We start from the raw sequence: 12415 nt of genomic DNA on the forward strand, positions 1-12415 counted from the left end.
TTCCCCATACCCTCTAAAGTAAGTACCATGAACAACATACATGGCATAATTTTATTGATTTTGCAATTTTTTACAGAATTAGTAGTGTTATTAAATAATAAAGGGTCAAACTGTGCACTTAATGACTGTGCCAGAAATAAAGCGAAGTCTTTGGCAAAGGCTACTCTGGAGATATTAGAAGTGACTGTAGTAACTGTTGGATTGAATTTGAGGAATCCCAGTTGATAGAAAACTGTCTTTTCCATTGCAGGAAAAGGAAGATCATTTTGAATCTGTTCAGCTGAAATCTTCAAGATCCCAGAATATATGAAGAATTAATGCTGCCTTCAAAGAAACAAACCTAATTTCTATTTTTACAGGACCATATTTTAAACATATTCTGGCACACATTGTAGTGGTGATCTTGGTGAGAAATGCTTGGCTGTTTAGGAGGAAAGACGACAGGAAGCAAACCAGAAAATTGGATTGCCTTACCATGTGATTGAGTACCTTGCCAAAAAAGAAAGCAGACGCTTGGATTCCATACTGGGAATGAAATTCAACTCAGGAAGAGATATACATACTGCAAATAACATGAATTTTTTGCATTCACCTGGGCATTGCTCAGGCATGCCATATGATTTATAGGTATCTTTCATTTCCTATCACTCCTTCTACACATATTCATAAGAAATGATTTTCAGAGAGGCCTGAAACCTCCTGCAAAGGTTGTGTATTGTCCTTTAGTAGCATAACTATGAGTCTCTCTTAAAATCAAAATTGTGAGTGGTACTTGGAACGAGCCTCAGGTGAGTTTTGAACTTTGGAAAATATTTTTTATTTTAATGCTTTGAAGGGCTGGATGGTCTGTGTTGGCTTCTCATACAAGAGGCATGGTGTTGCACCTGCAAGTTGAACCCATTCTGATGCCTAAGTCATGGCCATCAGGGTTGGGGTAAAAACTGGTGCTATTAAATTTAAATGTGTTAACTGCTGTTGTGTGAATTGTAGGTCTGGGCCCGTGAGTTTATAGACAGTAGCAGGCTCAAACTCTATAAAGAGAAGGAAAGTGATACCTACAGTGCAAGTTGCACTTGTCTCTCTTTGTGGAAGCTTGTCCTTTCAAGAGAAGTTGTTGGCAGTTCCAGTACCTTCCCTTGGGCTGCCAATATGTCACCTTTCCCTGGGTTGCAAGCCAACAAAGCCTGAACTCTAGAGGTAAAGCAGGAATGCTTCTGGAAATCAGGGATCAGCTTTGTCAGTTTGGAGGCTTATTAGAAATAACTGAGCCACCTTTATTCCTGGACCTGTGCAAGGAACGAGGACGGATGCCCAGCAGAGCTGAACATGGGTTATGTACTTGCTCAGCATCTAAATGCTTTCTGCTGTCAATGCAAGTACCTGCTTTGGAAGAAGGGCACAAAATGGTGCCTTGAAAACTGGAGGATAGGTGGACTTTTTCATAAAATCAGCCACATTATAAGTATGTGATCTTCATAATATCCACTGTAATAATTTCCTGAAATTCCCATTAAGGTTGAACTCAAAGGAATCTGAAACTTAGGCAAAAAATATTTGAGTAAAATTATGCAAGACTTGTATAGAGCCAGGAGAAAATGAGGAACGATTCATGTATTGACCTCTGGTCAGACTCATATTTCCATTATAACAAAATTATGTGAATTGTGGAATGCATCAAAACCAGAAAAGACATATGGGCAGAAATGGTCTTTTTACTATAAGGAATATAGATTTTTGATTTTATATGACTGAGCTAGATCTATCAATAAAAGAGGGCCCACTTTTAAGTAAAATTTAAATTAAACTGAATTTTCTGCACTCTATATATTTTACTATACTATAGATGTGGCTGAAAATTTTATCAAGTTTAGACTTTTTTTCTTTAGGGAAAATTCAGCTCAGTTATTTTATATTTCCAGTCAAAGAACACAGGCTTTATTCTTTTGATGGGAGATACTTCAGGCATCTTAACTGAAGTGGTGTACATTTTTTGTTGTTCTTGAAAAGGCACTTCACTTTCCCAACAAAGATTTTTATGGGGTATTGTTGAATGTATATGAAATACACATTCCTTTTTGTATATTTTGTACCATTGCACACTTACTATTGTACATTGTATTTGTTGTCATGATGTCATTTATATATGGTTGTCAAAGATGATATGCTCTCGGAGTAAATGGTTATGGCTTTGGGATTTCACTTCTTGGATCTTTTATGAAGAGGGTTTTTATGTTGTTGATTTTTATTCAACTAGTGTGCTGTAGCATCAAAGATATATATCTGATGGGCATTCATAAAATAAAGTGAAAATATATTTGAAATTTTGGACTTGAAATGTTTGGTAGAACTGCAGCCTTTCCTGAACATTGCAGGTCTGCAGTGGTGGCTAGAGCTTTTCACTGCCCTCAAGTTGTGTATGTCTACACCTCCTTTAATTTTTTCCCTTCTCTTTCCATATGTTTTCCAAGCCATAATTAGAGTTCATTCTCCAGAACATCATTTCTTCTTTCATCACTGGACCCATATCTCTGTAACGTCAAAATGCCTTAATTTTTATGAACTATATTTAATTTGACATAATACCACAAAGGGTTTGTTTGGTTCCCTTCTCTTTCCCTCTTATTTTCCAAATAAAGTAGAGTGGAAAATTTTTGTCAGCTCTTACAGACTTTGCTGTATGACCCTTCTCAGCTCTGCTTCCAAATGGTTTGTCATGATATTGTTGAAAATTCTTCCAGGCAATCTAATAGCGTATCTGGTGCAGTGCTAACATAGGGGGATACAAACCAATACTGTAGACTTTATTTACCTTAAAATAAGAAAATTGAATTTTCCAACAATTAAGCAAGTTAAAACTGGCATATTTTAGCTGACTTCTGCTATTCTTTTCATTCTGTTAAAGATATAGTAGAGAAGGGAAGTTTCCTTTTTCCCATAAGAGGCAAATTTTGGAAACCTTTAACACTTGATTAAGAAATCAGCTGTCTGTGACCTCTTCTAGTACTCTGCCAAAACATACTTACAGCAACCTCCCCCTTTTCTCCCACATGGAATCACATCAGAAACTGTTATTCGATACCATAAAACAATGTGAATCAATCTGTTATGTGTTCACTTGATTAAACGGAATGCATTTTATTGCTGCATTTGCATGCTTTTCTTTGAAATCTGGAGTCAAGCAACTGAATCTCTTTGAGGATTAAGCACATTTTAGTGGTGTCTCTGTATAAATTACTAGCAAATTAGCAGAATGTTATTGTCTCAGCTTTGACAGTGCTTGCTAGGGGGTGAATGTGCAAAGAATGTATTCTATCTTGGCTCTGGTTGTGTTGGTTGATGTTTGTAGTATCTAATACGATTGATTAAGAGTCTAGGTTTGGGGAAAATTAAGTGTCTTAGAGCCACAATGGGAAGTTACTGAGTAGCTTCAAGGAGCTGTCATCTTTGTTCAAAGAAAGGATTTGACTATTTGCTCTTGAAAAAGAGGTTCTGGGACTCTTTGTTAGTAAAGGGGAAAGTTTGCAGGTTTTGGTTTGTCTGTCCTGCCAGAGCCAGTAGTACCCATAAAATCAAGATACTTAATTATAATCAGACAAGATACAGCGTTGCCATTTAGGAGCCAGTGGTTGTTGACTCATCTCCAGCAGTGGCCAACATAAATGCTTCAATGTAAGAGTAAAAGCAGCTGCAATTGGTGCTGACACACCAATGGGGATGACATTTCTTCCTAAGCAAGGAATGCTGCTGGTTGGTCCATATCATGAAGCATGGAGGCCTTAAATAGCTATTCCAGTCAGTGTATCAGGGAATAATAACCTCAAGAGAAATCTTGGGAAGTTCTGCTTATCTTTGGTGGTGTTCGCTTAGTCTTTCCCCTTGTGTACTTATTTCACTGAATCCCCTTGTTTTTATTTCTTGCTGCTTTTGAATGCTTGTGAACTGTGCTTCTTTGACAATCATGTAAGGAGATAGGAACAAAAATAAAAGCAGGTTAGGCTCATCCTAAAATATACAGTGTGTGTCACAATGTATGGTGACATCCCCAGTCACCTGGTTGGATGTGCCTACGCTGAATACGTGCAGCAGGAACAAGGGAGACATGACAAGTGAGTTGATCATGAGTTGCCACTGTGTTTAGTGTTCTGGATATATAGAGTTGGACCTCATCAGGAAGAAAACTAAGGTCCCATGTACTGTGAGGCTGGTGCTCTAACAGCACCTAAAAGCCAAAGCGAGGTTGTGTGGACGTGTGTTTGCTTGAATAAAAGACATGCAAGAGTGACCTCTGAGAGCTTTGGTGTTATACACAGCCCATTCCTGTCCTTGCCTCCTTCCATATTTAAAATGGCAACGTACTAGAAAGTCACTCTTTTTAGGGGTAAGATGCTCTGTTTTCCAGCTGTTTGTAGGCAGTGGTAAAGTCGTTATCTGGCTTGCCGTTGTTGCCTCTAAAGGAGGGGTTGGTGTCTGTAGGGAAGTGGCACTGCTGGGAAGAGAGGAGCCCCTCCCTGACCCTGCCATTTATGTAGAGGCAGGAGAAGTGAGAAGATTGGCACTCCAGGTCTCCCCCCAGCTTTTGCTTCCTACCCATCCGCTTCCTACTGCAAAAACAGCCCAGCCTGGTCTTGGCCTCTTTTCTTCTTGCAGTGACAAAGCTCAGCTTTGCCTGTGTGCCTGAGAAGCTTTAAGGTGGCTCTGGATAAATGGCTTCTGCCTTTCATCTTGCAGACTGCAAGCATTAATGAGTAGGCAATGACATCATGGACATTGGACTGTGTTTGGTGATGAATTAAGGGTTTGCTTTGGTCTCCCTTACTCTAAGTGTACTAATTGGGTGAAGGACTGCAGTGGAAACGTCTTTAACCAGAGCTGAGATTTCTGGGTGGAGCCAGGATATTTTGGACATATTTGCTGATTTTGGGGATTTGTTTTGTTCGGGTGGAACATGATATTTTTTAAATAGGTTTTAATCATTTTTCAATTTGAAAAGACAACTCCTTTTGAAATTTCTTTGGCTATGACTGAAACCAGTTGTGTTCAATTAATTCAGGAAAAACAATCACTTGAAGACAAGATAAAATGTTTTGTTTTACAACAGGGGATTTTGATTTTGCTTTCAAACGTCACTCAAGACTTAAAAAAGAAACACCTCTCCTACAAAAAAAAAAACAAACCAAAACAAAGAACCAACCAAAACCCAAACCAACAAAACCAAGAACAAAGACAAAAAAAACCCCAAACCCTGACTTCAGATTGACCTACGATGATTTTTTTTGAGTCTTATTTTTCTGCTTAGCCAATAAATAAAAAGTGATTGGTTTTTCACAAACTGTTTTTCACTCTTGATTTGTATCAGAGAGCTAAGGTACTCTGAAATTATGGCTTCTGAATGAAAAACTAAACTTTTCTGCAGCTGCCAGTAAGGCACTGTAGACACTGAGCTTAGCCTTGCTCTCGTCCCCAGCATTTCCCCCTGGTTGGCTGCATGCAGGGCTCAGAGCAGTGTGGTGACTCTTCAGGCTCACAGCGAGGGTACTTGGGGCTCCCCTTCACCATGCAAGGAACCGTGACAGGACCCACTGTGCTTTGAGGTGAGTTGCTCAAATCTTTATATATGATGGGAGCAATAAAGAGACCAGAAGAGGTTTATACTCTAAAGCCAAGTTTTACACAAATGGGAACAAAGCCCATAAACTGTTTTAAATAGAGAAACTAAAATAATGATGTGAGACAACAGCCAAAAAAAAAAAAATTCCCTTTCTCAAGAGACTTTCATGCCAGTATGGCGTGCAAAGCCTCTGCCAGACTTTGGCATTTTCCTTTTTTGGTTTGCTGTGTTTTGAAACTAGATTACTTGAATCGTCAGGCAATAGCAGATAACTGCATCCCTGGACATCCAATGGAAAACAGTGAAAAGCTTTCAAGACAAAACCAAGTAAAGTACAAGAATGCTGGGAACATTCAGTGGGGCTGGAACTCCAGAGCTCCACGTGGGGTTTTTTTGTATGAAAAAAACACATGCAAGTGGCTTTCAAACCATCTAAGTATTCATAACATGCTCAGACACAGACATTGGGTCATTTTCTCAATAGTGCTATCAAAATGAATGAAAACTCTGGGACAGTAAGTTCCTCACCTGCTATAAATTAGCTTCAGTGATGCCAATTTAGATTCTAGGGTTGGAATTCATCTGACACAATGCCTTTATTTTCAGTGCAAACTTTGTGATCTGAGCAAGCTGTGCTAACCCTTATTTGGAGAGATTCATCTCAGCCTATAGTAGCAGTCTGAGATAAGCCAGGGGAATTATGTCTACTTCCCTCCACTGAGTACAAAGGGAGAAGGGGTTGACAATCTCATATGTAGCTATTTATACTGTAGACAATGAATGTTAGGTGAGGTGAATTTGACCCTGATTGTTGCTTTCCATAAAAATTGAGAAGAAATTCTCATTGGCTTAGGCATTTTTAAGAGCTCCATAAAGATAACGTAGATGCAGGGACATCAGCTTTATGGTCAGATATTCTGACCTTTTGCCATACTGTGAACAGCCTCTTAATCCACAAGAGCATATGAAAGTCAAATGAATGTAGCTGCCCAACTTGAGATGCTTTAAGGGGTCTTGATTTAGAAAGCAAGACTCCCAACCTGTCAAAACTTGATCCCTACGCTGTGCATCAAGGTGGGAACCAAGCCTGAAACATGAGGCACTCCAGAGCTTGTGAAGAGAAAGAAGCTGAATACAGAGCTCTGCACATAATGCAGGCTGAGCAATGCCTATTTTGGAGAAAGTCACAGGGATTTCTGTACTAGACAGCTCCATGATGCAGAGGCTTAAATGGCTGCCTGTGTAGCCAGTCACAGAAGTGTTGACATCAAGAGGTCTTTGCTGGTGAACATGTGGATGTCCAGAAAAATTAGGCATCTATCTGTGAGTAGGAGTTTTAAGAACCTGCATCTTGAATTTTTGCATTCAAAATAACAGCTATTTCCTTTGCCAGTTCAGCCCTAAGGACTTGCACCTTTCCAGAAATGTGTAAAAACATCTGCAAGTGCAGGAGAACTGGGCTCCAGAGAACTTGTGCATCCAACAGTATGTATCTGTAGTGTCTGCCTTTCAAGCCTCAGTGGTGTTGCCTTTGAAGTCAATGAAAATTTTGCTATTGACCTCAGCTGGAATGAGATCAACAGGAACAAGCCCTTAGGTAAATATGCCCAGACACATTAATCAAAGGTGTGTTTGTTTCCTTAATGACTTTTTTGGACCCGGCAGAAGGGATGATTTCAGTTTGTTTCAATAGAGTGAGGGCAACTTTAAGAGTGCAGTTATAAAAGCCAGACTTTAAAGGTGTTTTGCCTTTGTCTAAGTAACTGGTATGTGTGTCTTGAATCGTTTGGTTTGAATGCAAAGGTCACCCCAGAGACATGTGTAAATGTCTCCTGGATTTCTCTTTTTCGACTTTTTTTTGGTCTCTGTTTCTGCAGTGCTCCAACTACCTTTCACGGCACTGTTGATGCAGACAAACTGAACCATTTTTATTTTGGCTGGAAGTATAAAACAGTCTTAGCTAATTTTCTGACAGATTTTCTTCCATATCTTTGCCAACCTAATCTAAAATCTCTTTGGTTTTTATATGCTACCGATCTACTGTGTGCATCACAGCATTAAGTCACGCCAAATGAGTGAACCAGCGATCAAAAATTTATTCTAATATCTCATTGAGATGCAATTAGACATTTTCACTTTTGAAAACTACCCTACATTTTAATGACAAAAAGAGCACTTGAGATGTTTTAATAATATGCATTTTTTTTTAGGGAGAGGGAATTTATACTTGACCATGACACAGCATCCATTGTAAGCACATACTATGTGATATGGATTTTGTAACAACAGAAGCACAGACCTATACACAGATGCGTGCGTACACACACTAGTACTGCAGACTTTTTATCCTTTTTACCTACCCTGGTGTCTAGGGAAATGTAATGACCTTGAAGGAGGAAGAAACAAAAATGAAACCATGCTGAAAAACTTTTATCTTTTTATTATTGATGCCTTTACATTAATACTGCTGTTTTGTGCTGAGAAAACCAATCTGTTACACGTAAGGTAACTATAATATACAACATAGAAATGCAGTCTAAGTTAATTACAACAAGGAGCTACAAAAAATTTTCGTAGGAAAGAAGTCATCTAACATTGCAACTGTGCTTGCAACAAATCACTCCCTTACCGCAGGACTATGCACATTGTGAACCATGGTTATTTACATGTCCCTTACAACCGTTAACAACAGAAGGGCTAAAATCAGTCTAAAAAGTTCCAGAACATCACTATATACTGTACAATCCTCAAAAATAATTTATTACACTGTTTCTAAAAAAAGGTACTAGTTTTGTTTTGATTTCTTTTGTTTTCTGGTGTTTTCCGGAGTGCACAACGTGTGCAAAATTTTGCCTAACAGTCTAAAAACTCAAGAACTGAACTGCAAGTCACAATCACAGAGATGAAGTGGTGGAGTCCAGAACTTCCCTTCCATTGCAGACGGTCGGTACGTACATGCTAGCAGATGCTGAAAGAGAGGGGAAAATCAGCTGACTTTAAGGGCAGCAAAAAATTACAACACACAGGATTAGAACTTATGTTGATCTGGACCATCTCACCCAATTTAACCAAGATGCTCAGTGAAAAGTCACTGTATGTCACTGTGTCAGCAGTGGAGCTGATGGAGGTACTGCTTGCACCCCTACAAAGCAATTCAGATCTGAGGCTGAAGCAGCCCCTGGAAGAACCCAGTTTCCCTTTGCTGGCCTTTGAGAGCACTTAAGGTGACTAAGCTTCTCCGAGAAGTGTCTGAATAAAATACATGATTTTTTTTTTATGATTCTGGGCCACTGGGTCTCACTTTATAGCACATTGCATGGTAGTGTGAATTAATATAACTAGAGTGGTGCTAAGATATCCCTATAGAATAAAAAGTGAACCTTTGGATTTTTCAAGTTTTATTGGCAAGAAATGCTAAGAGCTGATCCTTTGAGCTGTCACATAATTGGAATGGCTATTCCTGAAATAAAATATATGCATTTTTAAATCCAGGACAGAATCTACCTCTGCATATTAGGACTGTGTGCTGATCTACTTTTTAATTAAAAAAATAAGAAACTCTCTGTACATGTTGGATGGAGTGAAGAAATTTTCGAATAACTTGAATAATTTGAAAGCAAGATTATTTCTCACCTAACCCCAGAATATTTGGCCATAATACCCTTCATTTCTAGGAGCTCTGGATCAGGATTCAATACACATCCAGAGCTGAGGGCCTGATTCTGATACCCTTGTCTACATTGCATAATATTTTATACAACAGGTTTTCATTGCTTCAGTGATGTAAGATGACAATTGAATCTGAGTATCAGAATCTGTTTCTAAATGTATTTGTATTTTGACTGTAGGATACATTACCATTCTGCTAAAGCCTTGTGGATTTTAGTTTAAAAGCAAGCTGGTTTGTCCATCTTTGTTGCAATTATCCATTGGGCATCAGGAATGTGTTTTCGGATACTCTGTGACATCTCTGCTCACGGCACTGTAAAGCCGTTTTTTGAAAGATACATTAGGTTAATGATAACAGTGACCCAGAGGAATGTGATGCCTTCATCAAAGAAAACACACAGCAAGCAATGACTTAGTAAACTCAATCATCCAGTGTAAAAAGCAATTTATGCAGCTGACAAGGGCATGCTCAGTCTTCCAAAACTGGTGCTGGCTACGCTCTCAGTTGCAGACTGATTTTCTAAAGATGCTCAGCTTCATTTTCAGAACAGATCATTCTTTATTCAAATCAGCTACTATTTCTAGTTCTTTCATTGACTGAATAAATATAAGTGGAAAATAGAACTCCCTTAACAAGAGAAATTTAGAGGCACCTATTGGACTAACCTACTACTTAGAGGGCAGGACATATTCCTGGTAAACAGGTGAGCCAAGAATGAGCCCCTGCTCTGAATTACATGATGGAGTTTGGTCTCTCACAATCTGGATATGTGTTGAAAACAGTCATTTGTAGGTAAAAGGGTAGAGGGTATCATGTCTATGATTTTGTGAAAATTAGCTATCAGGATTTGTATTCAGGTTTTAACAAGGTATAATATGGCAGCACATTGACCTGAAATTTTTATTATTGTTATTTTTATTTCCACTTGTTGGCAAATAGAAAAATCAGTACTGCTTAGAAGACCTGATTCAAATCCCTGTTCTACTGCAGTATGACTACAGGCAAAAGCATTTTGTTTCTGTGAACATCAGTCACCCACCCAGAACTGTTTAGCTTCAGGGTTTTTTTGAAGTCAAACACATTGACGAGCATGAATAGCTCAAATACTATGGTAACTGGGTCAGGAGGATGTCAAAGTTGGACAGAGAAATATGGTGGTAGGAGAGAAACAAGTGGCCTTGCCTTTTTTGTTCCCAGGCTTCCTCCACAGCACGTACCTCTCTTGTAGTGCTGGGAGGCACTTATTAACTCTGCTGGGTAGGGTAAAGTGTTCACACTGAGTATAAGCTCTCTCCAAGACTGAACAAAAGATCTTGCTTTTTCTTATAGACCTCAGCAATGTTAATTACTGGCCCTGTAGGGTTCTGAATTTCACGTCGTGTCTGATAGCAGCAGCCAAGGGGTTTCCTGAAATATGGCTGGACTTGCTAGAGACATTTCACCTCCATTTTGCCTTGTGTTGAGGCCAAGGAAAAAAGTGTGACATGACCAGAAGTCTTGATTTAGCTGCAATTCATGCTTTTGATCTCCTCTTTCTTGGCAGTCCCTCATTTTGCTTTGATAGTCCAAGTTAAAGTACCAGAGGTAAAATGCAAGAGTCCAGCACTGCTGTGGGCACCTTGCAGCATGCCTACATGGTCAGGAACAGACAGATTTGAACTTGCTTTCTGTCTGCCACTTCCTCTACTCATGCTCACAGCTGGACAACTGTGAGTTAATCATGTATAAAAGCATATATCAGGGCTAGTTTGGAGCAAGGGCTGGGAAAATAAATTCTGAGACAGAAAATCTACCAGCCTGGCCATAAACAGTAGCATCAATTCTTTTTCTTACCCCTGTGGAGGACACCTGGAGGAGCTCAAGTCTATGTGCTGCTCTCCATGTGGACATAACTTGGATAAATGACACCTTCTGGGTGTAAAAGCTCAGCCTGAATCATGTAGATGCTTAAATCAGTCCTGAGCTCTCTGGGAAGTTTTATGAGTGCTGACCTCCTACCTTGTGAGAATACCTTTGCCAAGCCCATAAAAGAGGCCACAGGAAAACTGGGGAACATCCCGATGGGGGAAACACTGCAGGGGAAGCAGAACTTATGCAACACTGTCAAACCTGAATTTTCAGATTCAAATAAATGTGCATGGATATATACGTTTCAAAACATGTCATATACCTAGGTACACATATATCCTTCTCTTCAGCTTAAATCTTCTTTTGTAGTCCAGACTTCAGCTGTCAAAATGATCAAAGCTCAGTACCTCTAAAACAAGTTTCCTCGCTTAGCAGTCAGGTATTCACCTCTACTTGCTTTCTGCAGAGCATGTAGCAAAGAGGAGGAGCTGTATTCAGATGACTACATGAGGTGCTCAGTTTAGCTCTCATGACCACTACCACACTGCAGCTTATACAGTTGACCATTGCTCCACTGCTCAGTTTAAGGATGCTCAGTTTAGGGATGCAACTGTGATACACATTTAGAGCTCACACTTAACACTACCCAAGAGCATCATGAGTGTCACTTACTTTTTCTCATAGTGTTTGACCAGTTTTCACGGTTCAAGGAACTGTGTTAAAAACTGTCTGTGAGTCACTTCAGCTGTTCATGACCCACTATGCTCATGGCATTAATGACTGATGGAGTGAAGAGGTGGTGGCAGCCCTGAGATGCAATGGAGATGGGAATCTGTGGAGGTAGGAAACAGACTGCCCATTCGAGCAACTTGTGTACTCCTGTCCTCTGAAACTCTGATAATGAACAAGAACTGGCTTTTCAGATGTTGCTGTTACCAGAATGCCCTGGAGCTAATTTTGATCAGTCTCATATTATGCAGTTTCTGAGTGATGAAAACACCATCAAGACCAAAATAAAAACAAGCTGACAGCCCCGGGACTGATGAGAGGAATATTTTAGACGTGGATTAGAATCAATTTGGATGACAACATTTTTGAAGGTGTATAAATGACAAAACAGTTTTAAAAAAAGGAAAATCTATTTAAAATCATTTTCAAATAAATGGAAAGGAGTAAGGGAAAATTTTCCTTCTTAAAAATATTGGCACTGTGGTAGATAGTGAATTTTTAGTGTTATTTTCCCAAATAATTGTCTGAGATGGAAACTATTTTTCCATTGTATATGATGG

The 12415-nt window shown here is 39.3% G+C and overlaps 2 protein-coding genes across 3 annotated transcripts in view; one reads left to right on the forward strand and one right to left on the reverse strand.

Moving 5' to 3' along the window:
* ELAPOR2 (endosome-lysosome associated apoptosis and autophagy regulator family member 2) overlaps window positions 1–2652 on the forward strand; it is a 103683-nt gene extending 101031 nt beyond the window's left edge. The window contains exon 22 of the mRNA XM_087765027.1: window positions 251–2652. Coding sequence (XP_087621153.1) covers window positions 251–310 — 60 coding nt within the window. The 3' untranslated portion in view covers window positions 311–2652. The remainder of the gene's footprint in view (window positions 1–250) is intronic.
* Window positions 2653–8025: 5373 nt separating this feature from the next.
* Window positions 8026–12415, reverse strand: part of GRM3 (glutamate metabotropic receptor 3) — a 108931-nt gene continuing 104541 nt past the window's right edge. For both annotated transcript variants that reach the window (XM_087766370.1, XM_087766371.1), the window contains exon 6: window positions 8026–8576. In XM_087766370.1, coding sequence (XP_087622496.1) covers window positions 8503–8576 — 74 coding nt within the window. In that variant the 3' untranslated portion in view covers window positions 8026–8502. The remainder of the gene's footprint in view (window positions 8577–12415) is intronic.

Source organism: Nipponia nippon, unplaced genomic scaffold (assembly GCF_047370975.1).
Source record: "Nipponia nippon isolate SJK-2023a ecotype South Korea unplaced genomic scaffold, ASM4737097v1 scaffold_3, whole genome shotgun sequence".
NCBI lineage: Eukaryota > Metazoa > Chordata > Aves > Pelecaniformes > Threskiornithidae > Nipponia > Nipponia nippon.